This window comes from Cherax quadricarinatus, chromosome 26, assembly GCF_038502225.1.
Source record: "Cherax quadricarinatus isolate ZL_2023a chromosome 26, ASM3850222v1, whole genome shotgun sequence".
Lineage (NCBI taxonomy): Eukaryota > Metazoa > Arthropoda > Malacostraca > Decapoda > Parastacidae > Cherax > Cherax quadricarinatus.
The window spans coordinates 23,587,121-23,613,178 of NC_091317.1; the positions used below are offsets into that span (position 1 = coordinate 23,587,121).

A 26,058-nucleotide genomic window follows, 5' to 3' on the forward strand; every position below is an offset into this window, starting at 1 on the left:
CTATGACATGCATGGCTTACAGAGGAAGAATTCTGTTCCACTTCCTCATGGAGATAAGATGAAATAAACAAGAACAAGAACTAGTAAGAAAATAGAAGAAAACCCAGAGAGGGGTGTGTGTGTGTGTGTGCATGCATGTGTTTTTTTCAACAAGTTGGCCATCTCCCACCTATAGGCAAGGTAATCCAAAATGAAAGAAAATCCCCAAAAAGAAAATAATTTCATCATCATTCAACACTTTCACCTCACTTATACATAATCACTGTCTTTGCAGAGGTTCCCAGATACAACAGTCGAGAAACATATATAAAGAGATGTTGTATATCCCTCCAAACTGCCAATATCCCAAACCCCCCTCTTTAACCCTTAAATTGTCTAAACGTAGATCTAGGTTCACTTGCGTGGCGCTCTGAATATTTTGAAAAATAAAAAAAAATCGTTTTTCTTTTTTTTTTTGTTTCTTTTAAAATGAAGAGCACATTTTTCTACATGTGATAGGATTAAAAAACATTTTAGGGTCAGTACTTACTGAGATATAAGACTGTGAAGTTGGCTCTGGATGCTCACCTGTCAGCAACATCAACTCCTGCTGCTTGCAGAGTGTTGTCGACATACCTTTTTTCTCGTTTTTATTTTAATTTATATATTTTTTTATGTTCTGATAATTACAATTTATAATAGTTCTTGTAATTTCGTAGCTAATCTTTGTTCTGAATTAATATTAGGTTCTGAAATAGTGTTCAAATAGTCACAATCACATTGACAGGTGAACATATACACCTGCTTGGGTTATTTACTGTTGTCTAGAAATATATACAAAGTATTTATAGGTCCCAGCAATGTTTTAGATACCCTGGCATATACCTTGAAGCATGATGTTATGAAAGGCATCCCTATACTCTTGACAGCCTAGTAACATTTGATAAATGCCCACTGCTCCAGCTAACCCTTGCTGTATTTGTTATCACTGTTACACACACACGTCTTGTCTCTCTGTCTATTTGTTTGTCTATCTGCCTGCCTGTCCGTCTCTGCTTGTCTGTCTTTCTGTCTGCCTGGAGTATATGTATATCACACTCCTTGAAGAATCGTGTTATGACATCTGTTATCAGCTCCATGACATTTGATAAATGGGTGCTTGGGGGAACCCTGGCTTTATTTGTTTTCACTGATACACACAAAGATGTTTCTGTCTGTCTTTCTATCTCTGCCTGGAATTTTTGGACTATCCTAGGTAATTTACACTATGTATAATAACTGTACTTATGTGTACATGTGAGACATAGATACAGATATAGATAAAGATATAGACAGAGATATAGATAGACAATATAGACAGACAGAGACAGCCAAAGCAAGCCAGCCTGCCAAATACATGAGAACATAAGAAAGAAAGAACACTGCAGAAGGCCTACTGGCCCATGCAAAGCAGGTACTTGTCCCCCCCACCCCCTGGCTTAGACCAATGGCCCACCTAGTCAGGTCACATTCATTGAAGGAAGGAGCATGACATCAGACCTAGTAGCACAAGCTAGTCAGGTCCAACTCACACCCACCCATACTCACTCATGTATTTATCTAACCTATTTTTACTTTCCTCCAGTTCAATTGAGCGCCAGCTGGAGCTGGTGCTCAATTGAACTGGTGCTCCCACAAGGTACTAAGTGCTCCCAGATTTTTTTAATACTGCACACACTGAGTGCTCAGACCCATTCTTTCATGTCTAGGCGACTCGAGCCTATTGTGCTAAATTTGAAGGAATGAAAAATAAAACGATATACGTTTGGAGCGCTACGCGTGCAAACGTAGATCTACGCTTGGACAGTTTAAGGGTTAAAGTGCAGGCATTGTACTTCCCATTTCCAATACTCAAATCCGGCTATATAAAAATAACCAGTTTCCTTGAATCCCTTCACTAAATACTACCCTGCTCACACTCCAACAGCTTGTCAGGTCCCAAAAACCATTTGTCTTCATTCATTCCTATCTAACACGCTCACGCACGCTTGCTGGAAGTCCAAGCCCCTCGCCCACAAAACCTCCTTTATCCCCCTCCCTCCAACCTTTTCGGGGCCATCCCCCACCCCGCCTTCCTTCCTCTAGAGATTTATATACTCTCCAAGTCATTCTACTTTGTTCATTCTCTCTAAATGACCAAACCATCTCAACAGCCCCTCTTCATCCCTTTGACTAATACTTTTAGTAACTCTGCACCACCTCCTAATTTCCACACTATGAATTCTCTGCATAATACAGTATTTACACCGCACATTGCCTTTAGGACATCTCCACTGCCTCCAGCCGCCACCTCGCTGCAGCATTTACAACCTATGCTTTACACCCATATAAGAGTGTTGGTACCACTATACTCTCGTACATTCCCTTCTTTGCCTCCATGGATAACGATTTTTGTCTCCACATATACCTCAATGCACCACTCGCTTTTTTTCCTTCATCAATTCTGTGGTTAACCTCATCCTTCATAAGCCCATCTGCTGACAGGTCAACTCCCAAATATCTGAAAGCATTCACTTCTTCCATATTCCCTCTCTCCAATGTGATATCCAATTTTTCTTTAGATAGATAGCAAAATTTAGACATTTATTTTTAATTTTTAATGTTTATAAATATTTCATTAGTTTCTGCTGTGTCCTTTTACTTCATATAATGACTGCTCTAAAAAATCAATGTATTGCAGGCCATCTATGAGAGACTCTTCTCCTTCATTGTGGAAGGTGTAAATAAAGCCATTGAGGTTCGCTATGAAGGTCTAGCTGCCCGCTACAAATACAACACTGTCATTGGTGTCTTGGATATTTATGGATTTGAAATCTTTGAACAAAACAGTTTTGAGCAATTTTGTATCAATTATTGTAACGAGAAGCTACAACAGCTCTTCATTGGTAAGTTTATGTAACAAACAATTTAGATGAATCATTTATACAGGTCCACATTCCGTCATCCGAAACCCTTGGGGCCAGTAGCGTTTCGAATTTCAGAATGAAGGTGGGGTCTAAGGCAGCACTGCAGCAAAAATGTATGAATACTCACACTAAGTGGGATAAATAAAGACTACAAATACTACTACGGTTTATTTTTAAAGTAATCTATTGATCAATAAAATAATGGGATAATTATAGACCAGGAACATGATTCTCAAGACGTTTGACAGATGGCATTTTTAAAGACTTCTTCAAGTGTCATCTGCCTTATTAACATAGGTTTCTGTCTAAGCAATCTCTCTTCAACTGAGTACATTGCCACTGATAAATGTATGACATTCAAGGCCAGCAATTGCTTATTTGTATTTAACACCATTTCAGCAATTTCACCATCACTCAAGGAATGCACAACAGATGCATCATTGTCAATGTTCAGCATTTCTTCGATGCCAGCTTCCTGTAATTCCATTAGCACACAGTCAGGATCTGCATTTTTTGCCTTATGCAGTATTTTCCTATTTTTCATTAGTTTTTGGTCATCACTGTCACTATAATACTTCAGTAACTTGTCTTTCTGTTTCTTTAAATCATAAACAGTGGTAGTTCCAACACCACATTCTTCAGTAAGATGCTACACTGACACACCACGATCAAGCTTCTGCAGTAACTCTACTTTCTGCGTTATTGATAATTTCAGATGCTTCTTTTTCTTTTTTTTCACTGTTACCCATAAGGGTATCTGTAGCTCTTTTTGACATTTTCACAGTAAAATTAAACAGTCACAAAATAAAAAGCAAAAACAAAATATCAGCGAACAGCAGACGCACGTGTGAACACTACAAGCGCTGAGACACAACTGGCGGCGTTGGAGTGTTGTAGAGATGACTCATACTCCATGAAAAAACTTCGGTTTTCAGAACTTTTTGAATTTCAGAATTTTGGATAAAGGAATGTGGAACTGTATCTCTGAATTTAAGTTTTATCTTTGATTCCATGAATTTTTTATTTTATTTTTAATTTTTAATAAGACAATTTTTTAGTCTTATGGTGATTGATATCTTACTGAATATTTAAGTATCACACTATAGCATTATTTCAAAAGTTGAACCAGGCATTATATATAGAAGAATTGTGTGTTTGTAATACATAAATCATATTCTGACCTGACCTAATATATAGTACCTTTGTTTTTACAAGCTTTCCTATTTCAGAAGATAATTTGTTTATCCATCAATGCATTTTATTTGCTACTTGTACTGACACATTGAGGGCTACCTGTAGAAATCTTAAGCTTTCATTATTTTCCTTTGTTAAAGTTTGACTTGATAACTTTTCCTTAAATTTGGTACAGTTGCAGCAGTCTTGATTACTATAGCCTTACCCTACTCTTGCCATCACACAGTCTTGATTGCTATAGCTTTACACTGCCCTCACAAACAGTCTTGATTGATGTAGCTTCACACTACTCTTTCCAGCACACACACTTTCCACATGAACTATAAGTTTTGTTACCTTTGAAACAAAGATTTGTCATGTATATCCTAACAGGTTAATAATAATTTAAATATATATATTCTCTGCAGAACTTGTATTAAAGCAAGAGCAAGAAGAGTACAAGAGGGAGGGCATTGCTTGGCAGAATATTGAATATTTCAACAATCAAATTATATGTGATTTGGTTGAGCAGCCACATAAGGGAATCATTGCAATAACTGATGAAGCATGTCTCAATGTTGGCAAAGTGACAGATCAGGTAAAATTTCACATAGATAAAGCTCTGTATAATTTTACATTTTGGTATTTTAGTACAGCACTGTAATTTACACTGCCTAGTCCCATACCTGTGTATTGTCATAACATACAGTATACCCTCGGTGTAATGGACTGATGGGGGTGTAATATATATCGGTATACTAGAAAATAGCAATAAAATATACTAAAGTACTCTACTGTTCACTTGATATAATAATTAATACAATTTACAGATATACTGTAATAATCATTGAAAATTACTAAGTTAAAAGTACAATTTTCCCAGTGGATTTTGCTCATATTTTTAAAAGTCCGTTATATTGAAGGTTTACTGTACTTAGCTGAGTGATATAGGAGGAAGTGTAAAATAAACCCAGTGAAAAGCGGTTGTTTCATAGGCACAATAAGAGAGCACTGTCAGCGTCCGTGGTCCTTGGCTATTTAACATGCTACCAGCTGATATAAAAAAAAATACTCTATTAACAAATACAGAAGTTTTAAAGAGAAAACTAGATCACTACCTCTGCCAAGTGCCAGATCAACCAGACAGTGATGGATGTTTGGGCCAGAGGTGCCAACAGCAACAGCCTGATTGACCAGGCTATCATTAGAAAAAGCCTGGTTCCCAGGCTGGGCTATGAGAGTATGGAAAATTCTTGAAACTACTCAGTTACATCACAGACCTATTTGACAAATTTGTTTGAAATTGTGATGGCTTCTGCCCCGAGAGTGCCAGTTTCGTTGGTAGAAAAAGGGGTATAATGGTTATAAAGTACAGTGGTCCCTCGTTTTTTGTAATTAATCCGTTCCTGGAGCCGTTACTATAAATGAAATTTACGATTTACGAATCAATTTTCCCCATAAGAAATAATGTAAATACAATTAATCCGTTCCTGACACCCAGAAGTATTAAAACAAAAAAATTTTTAACATGAAATATACATGTAGTACATAAACAATACAATGGGAAATGTTGAATGAAACATTTACAGCATAACACTTACCTTTATTGGAGATTCTTCTTAGTGTATGGGAGACTGGAGGAGGAGAGAGAGTGGATTGTTTTTAGTTTGGAAGGGGAATCCCCTTCCATCAACACCTCAGATACCATTTGGTTTTCTGAGGTTGCTTCTCTTCTCTGTTTCTTAATGCCACTAGGACCACCTTGAGAGTCACTGGAGTCCTGTCTCACAAAATAACTGTGGAGAGAGCTCTGTTTCTGGCGTCTCTTTAACACTTCCCTAAAATGGTCCAAGACTTTGTCACTGTACATGTTGCCAACCTGGCTTGCAACAACCTTGTTAGGGTGATGTTTCTCCATAAAGCTTTCCATCTTACCCCACATAGTAAAAATCTCTTTAATTTCTGAAGAAGGCACCTTCTTCCATCTCTCTTCCTCCTCCTCTGCAGCAAGATTCTGAGCTGCGATGTGTTGCTCTTCCTGCTGAAGCTCTTGCAGCTCCTCAGTGGTGAGCTCTTCATTGTGGTCTTCTACCAATTCTTCCACATCCTCCAAACTCACATCCAACCCCATGGAACTCCCCAGTGCCACAATTGATTTTACAACAGACATAGGCTCATTAGGGTCTGTCCCAAATCTTTCAAAATCCCTCTTGTCGACACAATCTGGCCACAATTTTCTCCAGGCAGAGTTCAAAGTCCTGGTAGTCACTCCCTCCCAAGCCATACCTTTAAGGGTTATGCAGTGGAGGATGCTGAAGTGTTCTCTCCAAAATTCCCTTAGGGTCAAGTGAGTGTCTGTGATCACAGTCAAGCACCTGTGAAACATTGCTTTTGTGTAGAGTTTTTTAAAGTTTGCAATAACCTGCTGGTCCATGGGTTGGAGGAGAGGAGTGGTATTCGGGGGCAAGAACTTTACTGTGATGAACCCAAACTCCTCGAAAATTAGGTCATCCAAGTTTGGAGGATGAGCAGGTGCATTGTCCATTACTAGCAGGCACTTGAGATCCAATTTCTTTTCCAGGAGATACTCCTTCACACTAGGGCCAAACACTTCATTGAACCACTCGACGAAAATTTCCCTGGTGACCCATGCCTTACTATTAGATTTCCAAAACACACACAATTTACTCTTCATAACATTGTTTTTCCTGAACACTCTGGGATTTTCAGAATGGTACACTAGTGATGGCTTCACTTTGAAATCTCCACTAGCATTAGCACAGAACATTAGCGTCAGCCTGTCTTTCATAGACTTGTGTCCTGACATTGCCTTTTCCTCTTGTGTAATGAAGGTCCTCTTTGGCATTTTCTTCCAAAAGAGGCCTGTTTCATCACAATTGAGCACTTGTTCAGGTTTCACTCCTTCAGCCTCTATGTACTCCTGGAATTCATGCACATATTTCTCAGCCGCCTTGTGGTCCGAACTGGCAGCCTCGCCATGCCTTACCACACTGTGTATGCCAGTACGGTTCTTAAATCTCTCAACCCAGCCTTTGCTGGCCTTAAATTCACTCACTTCACCACTATTTGCAGGCAATTTCTTTACCAAATCTTCATGCAACTGCCTAGCCTTTTCACAAATAATCGAAGTCATAAGAGTATCTCCTGCTAATTGTTTCTCATTTATCTACACCAATAATAACTTCTCAACCTCTTCGAGTACTGGTGATCTCATTTTTGTCAGCATAGTTACTCCCTTTGCAACAACAGCATCCTTTATTTCCTTTTTCTTGGCCACTATGGAACATAAGGTTGTGTAGGGTTTCTTATACATCCTGGACAGTTCGGCCACACTTGTACCACTTTCATATTGTTCAGTGATGGTTTTCTTAAATTCAATCGTATTTCTCACCTTCTTTACCACAGGCTTGGCACTAGGAGCTTTCTTTGGAGCCATGGTAGCTTATTTAGTACTTGCAAGCACTAAAATAAATGGAATATTATGAAATATTTCGCTGGAGCACATGAGGGGACCTTCGCTCACTGGTAAACAATGCCAGACTGGCTGCCGCCCCGGCTCACGCCGTGGGTACGCGTCCCGGACGAACTACGATTCGCGAGTCAACCTATGAAAAGCAAGTCCATGTTTATACGAAAATACCCCTATGATTGGCGAAATTTACGATTGCCGGGAACTACGAAAAGCGGGGGACCACTGTAATTCATTTATAATGAAATCTTAATCAAGATGGCTGATAAAAAATACTCATTCTCAGTTGTTGTTCTATGTTGAGATCAGTTATGTCACTTAATATTGCATTAATTTTAGTTAAGTGCTAGCCTTTAGCAGAGTGAAATTTTATAGCTCATTTCATTTATTGTACTTAACCCTTGAACGGTCCAAACAGATTGATGTTCAAATTCGTATTGCTACAAAAGTAGATCTACTTTTTTTTACATATTTTCAAATATAACAAAAAAAATGTATATAAAACTTTTTTTTACACGTTTTCAAATGTAAAACAAAAAAGAAGATCTACATTTTTTTACATACTTTCAGATGTTGAAAAAACGTATATATACGTTTGGACCATTTAAGGGTTAATATGTTTGAGACATTTATCTCCTTAGTGGAAGTACTACTTTAATAAACCAAAGTATAAATTTGCTTATTATTTGGAGAACAGTAATGATTGGTATCCAATTCCTCTTGTGTTTATTTTTCCAACTTTTGCGTGTGCTTTTAGATGCTGCTTGAAGCTATGGAGAACAAACTGAAGGGACATAACCACTTCACTACACGCAAACTCTCACCCATGGACAAAGAACTGAAGCATGTGGAAGAATTCAGAATAAAGTAGGTAATAATGAGATTGAATGTGAACTTTGCATCTGTAAAAATGTGGGAAAGAAGAGCTGTTCAAAAGGCTTAAGTAATAATGAGTGTGTTGGTGTTCATTCTGGTTGTCTAGATAAGATTAATCAGCAGTTATGTAGCACACATCAGATGTGCTAAACTAGGAAATATCCATTACAAGTAAAGTTCTTCTTTCAACGAACTGGCCGTATCTCACCAAGGCAGGGTGACCCAAAAAGAAAAACAAAAGTTTCTCTTTTTAAATTTAGTAATGTATACAGGAGAAGGGGTTACTACCCCCATGCTCCTGGCATTTTAGTCGCCTCTTACAAGACACATGGCTTAGGGAGGAAGAATTCTGTTCCACTTCCCCATGGAGATAAGAGGAAATAAACAAGACCGAGAACTAGTAAGAAAATAGAAGAAAACCCAGAGGGGTGTATATATATATATGCTTGTAAATGTATGTGTAGTGTGACCTAAGTGTAAGTAGAAGTAGCAAGATGTACCTGAAATCTTGCATGTTAATAAGACAGAAAAAAGGACACCAGCAATCCTGTAATGTAAAACCATTACAGGTTTTCGTTTTACACTCACTTGGCAGGACGGTAGTACCTCCCTGGGTGGTTGCTGTCTACCAACCTACTACCTAGGATATATATATATATATATTGTAAAAGCTTGTGTTTATATATTTTAAATTAACTGATATTATTCTTTAATGACAGGCACTATGCTGGAGATGTTGTGTACAGTATCAAAGGTTTCTTGGAAAAGAACAAGGACACACTGTTCCAGGACTTCAAGAGGCTGATGTATAGTTCTTCAGATCCTGTTATCTCAGACATGTGGCCAGAAGGTGCACAGGACATTACTATGGTTGGTATATTTAGCTAAACATGTTTTATAAAAGTTAAAAAGAGTCATGTAATTATGCAGAGAATAGAGTGAAGAAATTAGATGTATTGTAATCATGGAGTAGTAACTCGTAAAATAAGCTCAATGCTTATAACAGGAAAAGTAGGAAAATGAATATCTAGTTTTCTAAAATAGAATACAAAGTAGTAGTAAACAAAGTAAAATGTAGCCTTTGCAAAATAAAAATTTCAGGACCCACAGGCATGGTACTGGCAGCTTTACTGTTTCTAATCTTCGTAGTAGACATGTCTATTGCTGATGGTTGAGATAGTCTTAAAAGAGCTTCACATTTATTTCAGTATTTTCCAGCTCAATTTCACCAGCAAGGTATGTGAAAACATAAAATTATCTAAAACTCGATGCATACCAACCTAAATAATTTTTAAGATCAACGGAAACAAGCTTGCTCGTCTCTATCATTGGCACACAACAAAAACATCTTTTGTTTTACTGCCAGGTGCAGGATATCATAGCTCTACAATTCAAATTTCCTAACCATAATAGACTTGCTACATTCAAGAAATATGACTGGAGGCAGAGGTAGGGGAACTGGATCAAGGTTTAATAAAAAAAAAACTCATATGTTACCTCCAAAAAGCTCATGATATGCCTGTGCCAGGTATTCTACACTGATGCAGGATGGTTCAAAACAGCTCCCTAATTTTAGGGAATATATGAAAAACTGACTAAACTATAAGATCATTAGCTAACCATGCAAACAAAATAACTGAAATGGAAAACACACTGACCCATCAGGTGAATAAAAAAGATGGTTTCCGGACCACTAAGAAACTAATAACATCTCTTCAGATACAAATGACAGCAGTTCAAGGATCTCAACATCAAACAGAAACAGCTATCCACCAAACATGTGATGACAGTACCATAGCTTAACAATTCTGTTATCATTATGAGCTTTATCTTTCCTTCAGAAGAATGAAATGTAAACTGTGTTAATAAAGTGCATGATGCTTTAGTAAACAAACTTGCATACGTTACGGATCCCACATACATCAGAGAAGCATATAAATAGGCAAACCAGGGGCTGGTGTTACACAGCATACGAAGTTTTTCATTAACTGTAGAGATGAAAAAGTATACATACATGAACAAGTGCTTAACCAAAAGCTGCCAGGATTTACTTTATTCACTGGAATAATAGGGCAAACTAAATTTAGGTAAAATCATCCATTGGTATGTTCAAGATAGCAGTGAAAGTTGGGAGACAGCTAGTGTTAAAAAAAAAAAATGTTTACATTAGATGGCAGCAAATTTGAGAAACTTTCTCGGAGTAATTTTTTATTAAATTGATATACATGTATGCTCTTGTAGGTATGGGGATTACATGTATGCTCTTGTAGGTATGGGGGTTACTGTCTTTGATCTTATAGATGTGGATTTAATACTATTTTTGTCATATATATTTTTGGGAAATGTGTGACAATTTTAATTTGGAAAGATGTAATTTTTTAAATCATATTTTTGAAAAATGGTGGTAATTGCTGAAAGAGTCAACTCTCCAAGCATGCTTCATCTTATTTTGCTTGCACTAAATGATTGATTAATTTTCTTTTTTTCAAAATACTTAATACATATATTTGATCATTTTTTTATTTTTTTCATCAAACCAGCCCTATCCCACCGAAGCAGAGTGGCCTAAAAAGAAAAACGAAAGTTTCTCTTTTTAACTGTAGTATTGTATACAGGAGAAAGGGTTACTAGCCCCTTACTCCTGGCATGTTAGTTGCCTCTTATGACACATGGGTATTTGATAATTATGAAGTAAGTATTTTGTTTCGGTTGAGCATGGTAATCGGGTTATAGAAGGAATTAAGGCAATGATTATGAAAACAAGTGTTGATTGTCCAGTAGTGAAAATCACTCCTTTTTTCTAAAGCAATGATTTTCTTGCAGACAACAAAACGACCTCTCACAGCAGGAACACTATTCAAGAATTCAATGGTAGCTTTAGTGAAAAACCTTGCCAGCAAAGAGCCATACTATATTCGGTGTATAAAGCCCAACGACCAAAAGTCTCCTGTTATCTTCGACCAAGAGCGAGTTGTTCACCAGGTTGGTCCTGTGTTGGCACTGTAGTTGCCAGAGCAACTACACGAAAAGTGTTCATAAAATTTTGTTACTAATGAAAGTATAAATTATTTCAATATTTGCTCTTCTGGTAACAGTTTATAGTTTAAACAGTGTCAATGACTGATCTATAAATCTCACATTCAACAGGTGAACTATCTTGGTCTGGTGGAGAACCTTCGAGTAAGAAGAGCTGGTTTTGCATATAGGCAGAGTTATGATCGCTTCCTCAGGAGGTTAATAAAGCTGCTGCTTTTAGTTTTACATTAGCTATAAATTCTAATTAAAGCCACATAATTAAGGGCCTTGTTTAATAACTAAAAAAGTACCAAATTACAAAATGGATTTGAAATTCAACAACTATTATTGAGAGGAAACAGAAACCAAAGGGTCTTCAAGCATGACTCTTGAATGCATGCAACTTTAAGAGCAAATTTTTTGTATAATTGATTGTCTTAAACATATTTCAAGCTTATTCAACTAATTGGTTTCTTTAGAAAATGTCAAACTTTTGCATGAAACTTTGTTGTATTGTGGTTTGGAAGTTTATTCCAGAGAATAGAATTCCTGAAAATCATTGAATATATTAGCATAGTTAGGCTTTATAACAATTTGTAGTTTTGAATTGTATCAGTTGCTAATATGTTTTAGCTATTATTTACTTAAAAATTTTATCAGTATTCTTTAATATTCATGAGTTTTTCCAACTTAATATATGTTATTGGTTATACAAATATAAAACTGTTCATTATTATTACTTAAAGTAGTGCCAAAGAAGCTTTTAATGAATGTGAAATGGAATTTTAATATTTTTACAAATGTTCCAAATGGGTTTACATGCTATTTTTATAACTCCTACAGATACAAGATGATCTCTCAGTACACATGGCCCAACTTCCATGGTGGTACAGACCGAGAGGGAACCAAGATTCTGGTAGAGGAACAGGGCTTCACCAATGACGTCAAATATGGCAATACCAAACTCTTTATCCGCTCTCCACAGACTCTCTTTGCTTTGGAACAGGTAGCTTGGTTATTTTCTTGAAAACAATGATATAGAGATACAGACTTCTTATAGCACACACCCACTTAGCATGTTTTTAATACAACAATATTTATTTTTACATTAAAAAAATATTAAATCAGTGTCTTGCGTGGGCTTGCATCCCATGAAAGATATAAAAAAGTGACTCAGGTATGAATAGTTTTCAATTTAGATATTTATTTGGCTTTTGGAAAGCTGCTTGCTGACTTCAGCTCAATATGGCATATTCTCTGGTGACGCTATTAACCTCAACAGATGACTGACCCATAGCCATCAGCCGATTAAATATAAACAGATGGCTCACAGCCGTCTACCACTCACTCATTTATGTACAGGCAAGAGAACCAGGAATTGCCTGTTATAAATGAGAAAATTGTGAAATTGTATAGTGAATCACATAATATCTGATGAAATGTTAGTAGCATTGGTAAATAAGACAGACCTCTTATATTAGTCCACTACAGAATCAGTGGCATTGCCAAGGGGGTTCTTGCAAGAGAAACAGAAAATTTAAGGTATGACAACACTTATTTATATTTTATAGTGATAAGTGTATGTATTAAATGTATAACAGCAACTGCTTTTTCAAGAAAGAGTGCCATGCCCATTTTCTTTGTAAGGAATAGATGGTATATTGCACAAAGCACTGACATTGACCTTTCCCTGGGTATATTAAGTTATTTTGTTTAATAAGTTTTTGTTTATGAATGGTTGTTCAGCTTCTTAATTCTTTTAGGAAAAGTTTTATCCAAGAACAAAGAAGAAAAGGAAAAGGAGAGTGTTAAGAATACAAAAGCTAGTCACTGGTATATGAGCGAGATCCTCTGGTGTGATATTAGTTACAAATAAATATTAACTTTGTTGCACAATTTTCTAGTTACTTGAGGGTTATCTTATGATGCTGAGATTCATTTAATAAGGACTGATTGATAAATGCTCTATTTGTGAATTTATAGGGTAGAGCCAAGCTGATCCCAGGAATAGTGATTTTCCTGCAAAAGATGTGGCGAGGAGCTATTTGTCGAATGCACTACAGACGCATGTGTGCCGCCATCACCATCCTGCGCCACTACAGACTCTACAAGATGAGATCCTACATACTGGAGCTTAACAGAGTATTCAGGTGAGACTTTTAGCTTTCAGTTTAACAGTAATTTTTGTTTTTTTACTTGTTAAGAGAAACTTCATAGTTAATGCTTCAACATTCATTTTTTTTTTCCACAGGATTTAACTGGCATTTGATGTCAGTAGAAATGTTTCTAACTTTGTTTTATATTTTATATTTTTTTCCTTAACACCAGCCATTTCTTACCAAGGTAGGATGACCCAAAAAAGAAGAGAAATTCCTTCACCATCATTCAATCTATCATTGTCTTGCCAGAGGCATGCCGATACTACAGTTCAGATGCCCCTCCATACTGCATATAAACCCACCTTCCTTCAGAGTGCAGTCACTGTACTTCCCACCTTCAGGACTCGATCCAGCTAACTGGTTTTCCTGAATCCCTTCACAAAATGTTATCTTGCTTACACTTCATAACCTTAAATCCCAAAAACCATTTACCTCGACTTCTATCTTAACACGCTCACACACACTTGGTGGATGTCTAAGCTCCTTGCACATAAAACGTTTGGGTAATATTTTAGTAACCCATACCTTCTAATCTCTAAGTTATGAATTCTCAGCATAATAGTCACACCATACATTGCACACATACACACCACACACGTTGTTCTAGTCTTGTTTTATATTTGTCAGTCGTATTTTTTAATGTTATGCATCTTAGCTTAGCAATATATGTTGGGAAATGAATGTGATCTGAGATCTGATGCCTTCAGTTGCTGCACCTCTTCTCTGGCTCCAGTATACAAGTTTATCCTAAGGACTGAACACCTGTCAAGGCAGAAGGACCAAAAGCACCTTATAACTACCTATTCAATCATGCCCAATATTTTTTTCTTTTTACTGAATTGAAAAAGCCACTGGTTGACAAAAATCTCATCAGTAAGGATACCTAGCCATTGCACGTGTCTTATCCGTTAACTATATCCCGATCTACTTTTAACATCTCATTCTCAAGCCCATCTACTCTAGCTACTTTACCTTCTTTAATTCTACCTCATGCACTTTTCCCATATCCACCTCTAGGCCCTATAAGATGTTATTCTTCCCTGCTTAACCCTTAAACTGTCCAAACATCTATGTTTACATGCATAGTGCTCCAAAAGTAGATCTACGTTTTTTACATATTTTCAAATACAGTATTTTACACATTTTCAACTGTAAAAAACAAAAAGAAGATCTACGTTTTTTTACATACTTTCAAATGTTGAAAAAACATCGATCTACGTTTGGACAGTTTAAGGGTTAATGCATGTAATCATTGCCTCCCATTCATTATCATCATTCAGTGTCTTGAAAATATCCTCTGTCTTTCTGCAAAAATTGCAGATAATGACAAACCCATTCTCTCAGTGCCTGTCTTTATGCCCTTCCTCCACCACTCTTTTAACCTGTTTTCCTCTTCATATACATGTATTCTGCTTTCTGTGCATCACTTTTATATTGTAAAAACCCCCCTCTCATTTGCTAACTTTTTCTCCCTTGCCTCCCTCATATTCCACTAATAATGTATATTTTTATTTCAAATTTGCTTCAGAAATGTGAGGCAAATGCAGGACTATGGTAAGCATGTACGGTGGCCAGCTCCACCCTTAGTGTTACAAGCAATGGTGTCAGATTTCCAGAGCATTCACAACCGGTGGAGGGCTAGCATGATCCTCTCCAGTATCCCTAAAACAGAATGGCCTCAACTTCGCATCAAGGTAATACATTAACACTGCTTTACTTAATGGGTTAAATTGGATCAGTTTAACATTTCGATAGGTTCTTTGCCCCTGCAAAATATCTGATAAATTTGTAAATCCAGTTCTATAGACTGGATTTACAAATTATCCCGAAAAAAACATTAAATAATAGTTTTTGAGCCAGAGATGTATATCTACATGGCATAACAGTATTACTGAATGTCTTGTTCACATGGAGATTGTTTCTTTATACAATTTTTGAACCTATGTTTGTGGACAGCATTCTTTGGACAGCTGTGATAATTTTGTAGCAGTCATGGGACATAATGCTGAGAGATCCAGATCTTTCATTTCCTTTAAGCATTACAGTATGGTAGATATAAAAAATAAGCTTCTCAGTTTTTTAACAAATTGCCTATTTTAGTTGAAATAGTGCTTAATACTCATTTACTGTGGAATTTGCTAGGTGATTGCAGGGGATGCTTTGATGGGTAAGCGTGTGGACTGGGGTGTGCGAGAGACCTGGGAGGGGAACTACCTGGCATCTACAAAAGAAAACCCTGAAGCTGCAACCTTTCAGTCTGCTGTAAGAAACATGCGCAACAAGGATGGATTCAGAGAGGTCAGTATATATGGTACACATGCATGTCTATTAGAAGTTGAGAGATAGACACAATCTTTTAATTTTCTTATGAGGGCTAGATACTTGTGAATTTATCTACATTTGTGAATATTCTTTTCGTATTTTTATCTACTGTGAACTAATATAAATAAATGTATTCAGTAACTGTGAGCTGTATCAAACTATTTAAAATTCATTTAGACAGTAGAACCAGAATTTTACCTGCATACTCTTGTAATGGCATAACCTTGCCGAACGATGTGTAAATCACATTACAGTTTAGGCTTTACTTGTGCCCATGTAAAACAATTTTTAGATGTGTTTCTGTGCTTAAATACATAAGTATGCTATTAAAGAGCCCTTAAAAATTCAGTATGGCAATCCATGTTTTGTAATGTTGCTTTATATATATCGTGTTACAATGAACCCACTAATTAACTTGGTAATAGGAAAGAAAAGGTGTACCCGTGTATTATTTTCAGTTGTCCATAGTTTCCTTATTACGAAATAAATTTTTCATGATTGTAACATAAACTGACGAAGTTCTGAATCTGCTAACTTGGTCTGCTGATTCAAAAGACTTTTGGACACTTAAGAACCTGTAAACACAATACAGTACAGTGCTATACAGGTACTGTATTGTAAATACAGTTCCTGTATAGTACTGCATTGTATATAAAAATTAAGTTGAAAGTACAGTACTGTACAATTGTACTGTGCATATACAATTACAGTACAGTACTGTATAGTAATTTTATTATAATTTAAAGTAATTATTTTACTTACTTTTTTATAGTGGAGAGATAAGGTGTGAACTGCTTTCTGTGACCAACTGTTGAACCTTTTTGGCTAGCATTAACACTGAATTTAAGAGCATAGTGTGTAAGTTTGTCCTTGATTCTATGGATATCAGATAGTGTCTCTTAACACCACATTCCTCACATTACCCATGCTGCTGAGATGCCAAAATCAACCTTACTTATTAGTAACAAAAAAGGCACAATACCGTAACTGGAACAATACACAAATAACCTGCACATAGAAGAGAGGAGCTTACGAAGACATTTCGGTCCGACTTGGACCATTTACAGTCACATTAACAAAAAGGAGAGCAGGATGGGTATATATAGGCAGGAGGTGGTAGTAGCGGAGGGGGAAGGAAGTAGTAGTGGGGAGGTAGTAAGAGGAGGAGGGGCCAGTCAAATACTAAGAAAGAGGAGCACTGCAAGGGAGCTAGGTGCCCACAGAGGATAAGAGCAAGAACACCGAGGGGGGAGAACAAATAAATAAATAAAGAAGGAGCAAATACACAGGGCAGAAGAATGACAACCCAAAGGAGAAAAAGGAAAGGGGAAGAGGGAGAAGAAGAAAAAAAGGAGGAATCAGGTTAGGTCACGAGTATTCTGAAGTTTGGAGCATTTTACAATGTAGTTGGAGGGGAAAGCATCTACAGAGATGCCTTCCTTTCACACTACATTGTAAAATGCTCCAAACTTCAGAACACTCGTGACCTAACCTGATTCCTCCTTTTTTTCTTCTTCTCCCTCTTCTCCTTTCCTCTTTCCTTTTTCTCCTTTGGGTTGTCATTCTTCTGCCCTGTGTATTTGTTCCTTTATTTATTTATTTATTTATTTATTTATTTTTTTCCCCCCCCCCCCCCTCAGTGTTCTTGCTCTTACCCTCTGTGGGCACCTAGCTCCCTTGCAGTGCTCCTCTTTCTTAGTATTTGACTGGCCCCTTCTACTCCTACTTCCTCCCCACTACTACTTCCTTCCCTCCACTACTACTATTACTATTACTATCACCTCCTGCCTATATATACCCATCCTGCTCTCCTTTTTGTTAGTGTGACTTTGTAAATGGTCCAAGTTGGACCGAAACGTCGTCGTAAGCTCCTCTCTTCTATGTGCGGGTTATTTGTGTATTACTTATTAGTTGATGTTTTTTGCTTAATACTGAGAAACACACATTTCCTCTTTGCATCACCACCAGTTTTTTGTCCATAGTTTTCTGAAATTTGTTACATGGATGGGGGGGGGTCTGTTAACTAGTGTTTTGCTGTATTTATGTAGCATTCTAACAGAAATGAATTTATTTTGCCAAAACCTCACTAATCTCATACAGAGATAAGATATATTTGCTAATTATTGTAAACTGTCTAAAGTATTATTATCATAGTTGGTAAGGTATATATGTTACAAGGCTTAACCCGTAAACGGTCCAAACGTATATATACGTTTTTTCAACATTTGAAAGTATGTAAAAAAAGTAGATCTTCTTTTTGTTTTTTTACATTTGAAAATGTGTAAAAAACTTTGATCTACTTTTTTTTTTTTTTATATTTGAAAATAAGTAAAAAAAACGTAGATCTACTTTTGTAGCACTACACATGTGAACATAGATCTGCTTGGACCGTTTACGGGTTAATAAACTAGGAATTAGCAATTAATGAAATTATTAATAACTTTTTTTTTTTTTTTTGCACTAATTAAGATGTGGAAAAAGCTCTTGATATTTTTCATACTGCACTCATGAAATAAAAAGAATAAAAAAAATTGTTAGAAATTTAGTTATGGAAGACTCCCAAGTCCCTATAATTGTGCAAGAAACAATGTTGTAGGTGAGAGTCAGTGAAGGATTTTAAAAAGTGAGGACATCAGTATTAGAGAATTATATTTTTTCAGGTATTGTTCTCCAGTTTGGTAAGAAAGATAAATAAAAAGAACAAGATGGCAGAGCGTGCAATTATGCTGACAGACAAGCAAATTTACAAATTACACAGCAAGACCTTCAAGCCACTAAGATCTCCTATTCCCATTTTGGAGGTATTGTATGTGCATATTTTTCCCCCCTTAGGTGTGTCGATTATTTTTTTATTTTTTTTTTAACACTTGTCACTGTAAAAACAAAAAATATTTACAATTCATTTAATACATAGCTGTGTTTCCAGAAGTGTGCAACCATCACAGTTCAAATGATCCTTTAACTTACAGTATCTCCATCCCTCCGAGTGCAGGTTCTGTATTCTCAACCTCCAGGACTCAAGTATTGTTAATTGGTTTCCCTTAATCCCTTCATAAATGTTATCTTGCTTACACTGCAACAGTACACTTATAAAATCCACTTAGCTCCACTCCACCTTAACATGCTCATGCAAATCTGATAGATGTTCACACTCCTAATGCTCAAAACCTGCTTCCCCTCCAACCTTTCCTGTGATGACCCTTATCTCTGCTTCCAACTCAGATTTATCACCCTCTTGGTCATCCTAAAGTGCTCCAGCCTCTCTAAATGCCCAAACCACTTTAACAACCCCTCCACAGCTCTGAATTATCTATAGTAACCCCACTCCATCTAATGTCTTCTGCGCTTCGAATTCTCTGCAAATTTACGCCACACATTGTTCTCAAATATGACATTTCCAATGTTTTTAGCTTCTTCCTCACTGCAGTGTTTAGAGCCCAAGCCTCACACCCATTTAAAAGCATTAGTACCACTGTACTGGTACAATCCCCTTGTTTTACCTCCCTGAATAAATATCTTGAAAATACATTTGCACACCACTTTTTTCAAAAAACCTTGTCTGTTCTATGATTCATCTCATCTTTCATAAATCCACTGCTAACCTGTTCAACCAATACATTCACTTCCTCCATACTCCCTCCCTCTAATATGATACCCAGCCTTCCATTACCTAGTCTCTTTTTTTATGATTACCTTGCTCTTTTCTATGTTCACTTGAAATTTCCATCTTTTATGTACCTTCCGAAATTCATCCACTAACCTTTGCAGCGTCTCTTTAGAATCTCACAAAAGGTGGTATGTGTCCACTTTTGACGTTAGAAATTGTAGCCATGCTGATTCCTTGTCTGCTCATTCCACCTTTGCCTAGTTTCTGATGGAACAGTTTAAATTTCCCAAACATTCATAGCAACTCTGCCCCCTTTCTTGTTGACTCTTATCAGTTTGAAATAATTTATACCCCTGTATGTGATTTTCAGCAGTTAAGTCCCTATTTTTTAGAGTAACCAGGTCTCAATTATTACAGCCATGTCACTTTCACATGAAATTAGTCTTAATTCCTCTATTTTATTTCTTGCACTCTGGCTATTTATGTAAAAGGTACTCAGGCAGTTTTTGCCTCACTCTTTTCCCGGTTTCATTTTGTTTGTAGACCAATTTTTCTGTTGTAGGTAAAAAAACATGTATGCACTGATCAAGATATTTATTAAGGAAATGTTTTATCCCAAGCGGCTTCTTCATACATGTATTTCACGTACAACTCGGTATCACCATACCACTTCCACTAATTTTCCCGCTGTTATCAAGAACTATTTTATAAGCTATCCTTTTTTCTGAATGCTTGCCAATGATGTCTTGACAATTTTTGTTCTCTTCGTTCCTAGTACAGCAATTCCTTTGTTCTGATTTTTATCCATTTTAAGTCTTAACCAACTTAGAAATGACTCCTTGAACTGATGAAAGATTTTCCATTGATAATTTTCCTACTTCTATACAGTGTATTGCCATTAAGCATATGTTTAATAACTACACCTGTATTTATTGTTCAGTACACAAATTACCATGAAAGACTGATAAAATAAAGTTGTTACCAGATAAGTATACCAGTAATTCTGAATGTTTTGATCACCAAGTGTGCCTCAAGGATATGGAATTTTGTTGATGTTCCAGGAAATCAACAGACAGATGTGAATGGAAAAAGATGCTATAATGAGTATGTTCATACAAAAAACAAGTTATACAGGGTTTCTGAATAAGACACTTGCAGTACTTGGGTGTCTATTGCTGAAATGATTTGTCTGCAGCAGGCTTCTTCACTCGAATACAGGCAAACAACCTGGAGATGGCATTGCATAAGCTTATGTTCAAGTGAAGTCTGCTGCACAGGTGAAGCATTTTGGCAATTAAGATACCCAGGTATTGCACATGTGACTTATTCATCAGCTTGTTGGTATTGTAGACCATTATAAAGTAATATTTTACAGGGTTTTGCAGGATGTGGGTGTTTCTCTCCTTCTTTCATAGTAATCATCACCAAGACCACTGTCAATTGAGGATAACCATAACCATCTGTTTGCAAGTTCTCTTTTTCTCTGATGTGTAGCTCGTAGCATGCGGTTCACTGTAGAGTAACTTAGGCCTTTTCACTTTCTCTGTGGTTTTTATAAATACTGGGATTCATGTAGGGATCTTGTGGAACTTTTTTTTTTTAACATATAGGCCATTTCTCACCATGGCAGGGTGACCCTAAAAAGAAGGAACACTTTCGTCATCACTCCATCACTGTCTTGCCAGAGCCATGCTGATGCTACAGTCCAAAAACTGCAACATATCTCCACTGCTCCAGAATGCAGGCACTGTACTTCCCTGAATTCCTTCATAAATGTTACTTTGCTCACACTCCAAGAACATTGTCAAGTCAGAAAAACAGTGTCTCCCCTCGCTCCTATCTAACATGCTCACGCACACTGGCAGGAAGTCTAAGCCCCTTGCACACAAAACCTCCTTTACCCCACCTCTCTCCAACCTTTCCCAGGATGACCCCTGCCCCACCTTCCTTCCACTTCAGATTTGTATGCCCTCCAAGGCATTCTATTTTCCTCCATCCTTGTTAAATGTCCAAACCACCCCAATAAACCATCCTCAGTCCTCTGGACAATACTTTTAGTAACCTTGCACCCTTTAATCTCCAAACTACGAATTCTTTGTATAATATTCACACTACACATTGCCTTCAGAATTAACATCTCCACTGCCTCCAGTCTCCTCCTCCTAGCTGTAACATTTAAAACCCATGCTTCACACTCTGAACTAGATACCTACTTGAATGTTTTGAAAGTGAATAACCAGTGAAACAAGGTCAATTAAAATAATATTACAGTGTAACCTCGGTTTTTGTTTGCCCTATAGTTATTCTCTATAAAATGTATTTTTTTTTTTTTGTTTTTTAAATATTTTTGGGTGTCTGGAATGGATTAATTGGTTTTACATTATTGCTTGGAGGAAATATTGCTTCAAGTTTTCGTATGATTCGGTTTTCGTCGGACTTTTTCGAACGGATTAATCACGAAAACTGGGGTTCCACTGTACTTAGTACAGCATCAGTTGTACCAATTGGCTTTTATTTTTTGTATCATTAAAATGTGATAATGTGCTTAATTTTGGTTATGAACTTAGTCCCTTCTTATTGCTATCCAAAGGTTTTTGTGTATTCCAGGTGAGTGGAGTGAGTGTAAGCCCAGGCCAAGATCAGTTAGTTATAATCCACTTAAGAGGTGGCAATGACCTAGTTATTTCTCTGTCATCACATACTAATGCAAATCGTGTTGGAGAATTAACTGGACTCCTACTCAGACAGTATCAAGTGTAAGTAACACCACTAGCAGTTCCTGATTTGTAAATGTGTTGATAATGAAACTATTGATCAGTAATTTCCTAGATGGTTTTACAATTTCTTAAAATATGATTAGAGGACTTTACCTAGTTGATTTGTATACGTAGATTTAAAATGTTGATAATAAATTATATGTACTAAATTTTAAGCTTAAAATGTTTAATGTACTTTTTATTTTCTTAAAAATGTTTACTCTATTTGTCAATTATAAGATGTACAATATTTCCCATCACAAATATTTCTCTTCTAGTCTTAATCGCTCGGAGCTGCGTGTGGTAGTGGGTGCAAGCCTTCAGTGCATGTTGGGTAACAAGTCTCGAATGGTGACTGTTGAAGAGAGTGATGTTGGCTCATTTGCTGCATTTAGGTAAAAAAAAAAAATGGCTTCTGAACTTTACATATTTTTAGTAGGCAGTTGTATATCTATCATTTTCATCATCAGCAGCAGCTGCTTGTCTCATTTTCATGGGTGTGGAGATACTCATTAAAAAGAATGGAAAAAAGCTTTTTGCAAGAATAGCCCATTAACCCTTTGAGGGTCAGAACCCCTGATCTGAAACTTGCTCTTAGAGTCAGAAAATTAAAAAAAAAAATATTTTTTTTCTTTTGAAATGATAGAAAACCTTTTTCCGAAGGTAATGAAACCAAAAGTACGAAATTTGATGGAAAACTTACGGAATAAGCTCTAGCAAAGTTAGCGGTCTCTGAAATATTAATGCATCAAAGTTTCGCCCACTTTGAGCCCAAACTCATAGCTATTTCTCTGGTATTCCTTCTATTCTGTTGATTGAATACAAGAAAATGCTCATTTTCCTAATTCTACAACCCAGTAGAGTGACCAGAAATCAGTAATTTGGCCAATTTAACATGATTAAAAACTGCCAATTTCAAAATAGGGTCCAGAATAAACAATGTAGACTTTCCTGGGACTAAAACATTTCCTCTGTTCATTAGTCACTTTCTTGGGCCTCTCCATCTTAGTCTTTCCATTTTGAATTTTTATTCACAAAAAATAAAAGATTTACTCTTAAGCAGACTGCTGCATTATTGTAAAAATTGTATAAACAATGTCAGTGCATTTGTAGACGTGTATTAGACCAACCAGTTGGATGTGTATTGGATAAGTGACGTAATTTGTGTACTCTGCAATTTTGGCAAAAATCGAACATTTCCACTACTTTGAGCTTAATTTGAAGCTACTTTCAGTCCTAAAACCAATCACAATCATCTCTATTTCTGTAATATACGTTCAATTATATCAATTTAGACCAAGATACCAAGAATACAATAATAAAAGCCATGTGAAAATGCACTGCAAAGTTGCTGTTTTAAACAGTGACTTTGTGGTGTATTGTAGGATTTTTTTTTATATATGGTGCACACTTACCGCATAGACCCACTCTTATATCTAGGCCCAAATTTCCTAATCACAGCTTATGAGTGAGCTGAGCTCGCTCAGATAAACTGTGAGTGTAGAACTACGGTTCTGTAGAACTACAGGACTGGCCCACACTTCAAAGTCATAGTACTACAGGACCAACCCATGCTTCAAAGCATAGTACTGTGGGACCGACCCTCCAAAGATTAAATCATCATAGAAACAATACTCAAAACAAATAGCTTTAAAAAAAAATTAAGAAAAGTAACTTTTACTTGTAAGTTATGTTGTGAAAAGTGCTAAGTATGCAAATGAGGAAGATGTATGTTTTCATCACTAGCTTATCTGATCATCATCTGTGCTTATCCAGATGCTGTTATGTAAAGATATTAGTCTCCTGGTTAGGTTAAGATGGAATGAATCAAACTAATTTCACCTACTCTAACAGAACCTAACTTGGAAATTGAAAGAATACCTGACCAGGAAGAATGTTATCATGATATAATAGTGACTGTAAACCCAGAAAATACTTGGATAAACACATTTGTTCCTCAGTTGCATACAAGACTTGTCATGTTCTATAATGTGTGTGTTCAGAAATAGTGTCATTTTATGTTTTCCTTTTCTCATACAACTTTTAATAGTTATTGTTTTGTGAGCCTTTAAATCATTTTCAGCCCAGACACTTGTATAGTGCTTGTTGATTTCTGTTACATTGATGAGCATAACAGAATTGGGTATTATTGCAACATTAAAGTATGCCAGGTGGAGGTGCCCAACATACTTAATGTTGGAATAATACTCAATCCAGTTAGGTTCCTTGGTGCAATAAAAATTAATGCCACCCTGGTAAGTCATAGCAGGATGTCACAGGATTCCCTTAGGTCACTGGCTGTGTGCTCAGTGCCTTCTAGCTTGTTTGGTGGACAGATGCGTGTATGATTTCCTTGTGCCATATGGTCTTGAATGCCGAGTTTGTCAGACATTTTTAGCTATAGACAAATTAATATGGGCAAAAATAAGTTGCTAACATGAAACAATTGTGTAGATCATTGGATTACAAAAGATAGCACATCAAATGAAGGAAATAGTAGAAGCCATTAGCATGAATGAAGGTGATAGTAATGACATAACCAAACCCAGAGCACCTCCAGGGAAATCTATACAAACATGTGTGATAACTGCAATACAGCACAGTTATGATCAGGGCATTTTGAAACCAGTTAATTACAAATGCTAATCAAATTATTTTCCCCAGTTGCATTCATATTTTGTTTTATGCTCGTTTTATGCACATATGGAGGGTTCTTTCTTGGTATAGACTAATCAAGAGCTGTAGATTTATTAATTACGATTTTGTTCAACCTCAGTTATAAGTAATTTTTTCTGTTTTCTACCAGATCTGCTGATATTTTATGCATGTTTATTTTATGTATATGTGGAGTGCTCAGGTTTGTTTCAGAGAATTGTAGATTCAATAATTACAATTTTGTTTAAGGTGAATCATAGATTTTTTCTTCTTTTTTTCAAAATATATACAGTGGAACCTCGGCTTACAAACTTAATCCATTACGTGACCTTGTTCGTATCCTGATTTGTTCATGTGCCGAGTCAGTTTTCTTCATTTAAATTAATTGAAAGGTCATTAATTCGTTCCAGCGGAATTCCTGCTTTCAGAGGCAGGAAAAATACACTTCAATATAATGCTAATATAAACTCTACGGCTTATTTATCTATCACAATTGATCTGATATGACATAATAAACAATATAAATAGCATAGAAACCTGATATATACTCTATAATGAATAAAATGTCATTATGTGATAATTGGAGGCAGCCATAACTGCTTCCCCATTATTGTGGTATTCACTGCCATCTAGTGACGGCCTTTCGAAGCCGTCTATTATTATAATTATTATTATAGTACATTATTATTAAAATTTATTTTTCCCAACAAGTCGGCCATCTCCCACCAAGGAAGGGTGACCCAAAAAGAAAGAAAATCCCCAAAAAGAAAATACTTTCATTATCATTCAACACTTTCACCTCGCTCACACAATCACTGTTTTTGTAGAGGTGCCCAGAATACAACAGTTTAGAAGTCTTTCTTTCAACACACCGGCCATATCCCACCGAGGCAGGGTGGCCCAAAAGGAAAAACGAAAGTTTCTCTTTTTAAATTTAGTAATTTATACAGGAGAAGGGGTTGCTAGGGCCTTGCTCCCGGCATTTTAGTCGCCTCTTACAACACACATGGCTTAGGAAGGAAGAATTCTATTCCACTTCCCCATGGAGATAAGAGGAAATAAACAAGAACTAGAACTAGAA

At 36.5% G+C, this 26,058-nt stretch overlaps 1 protein-coding gene across 1 annotated transcript in view; it reads left to right on the forward strand.

Annotated features, from left to right (window-relative positions):
* Myo31DF (Unconventional myosin ID) overlaps positions 1 to 22,717 on the forward strand; it is a gene marked incomplete at its 3' end in the record, with an annotated part of 204,787 nt that extends 182,070 nt beyond the window's left edge. The window contains 13 exon segments of the mRNA XM_070088877.1: positions 2,699 to 2,903; positions 4,526 to 4,695; positions 8,345 to 8,454; positions 9,183 to 9,333; positions 11,287 to 11,445; positions 11,611 to 11,696; positions 12,322 to 12,484; positions 13,462 to 13,628; positions 15,166 to 15,331; positions 15,780 to 15,935; positions 18,620 to 18,760; positions 22,174 to 22,322; positions 22,601 to 22,717. Of these exon segments, the coding sequence (XP_069944978.1) occupies positions 2,699 to 2,903; positions 4,526 to 4,695; positions 8,345 to 8,454; positions 9,183 to 9,333; positions 11,287 to 11,445; positions 11,611 to 11,696; positions 12,322 to 12,484; positions 13,462 to 13,628; positions 15,166 to 15,331; positions 15,780 to 15,935; positions 18,620 to 18,760; positions 22,174 to 22,322; positions 22,601 to 22,717 (1,940 nt within the window).
* Between the last annotated feature and the right edge of the window lie 3,341 nt (positions 22,718 to 26,058).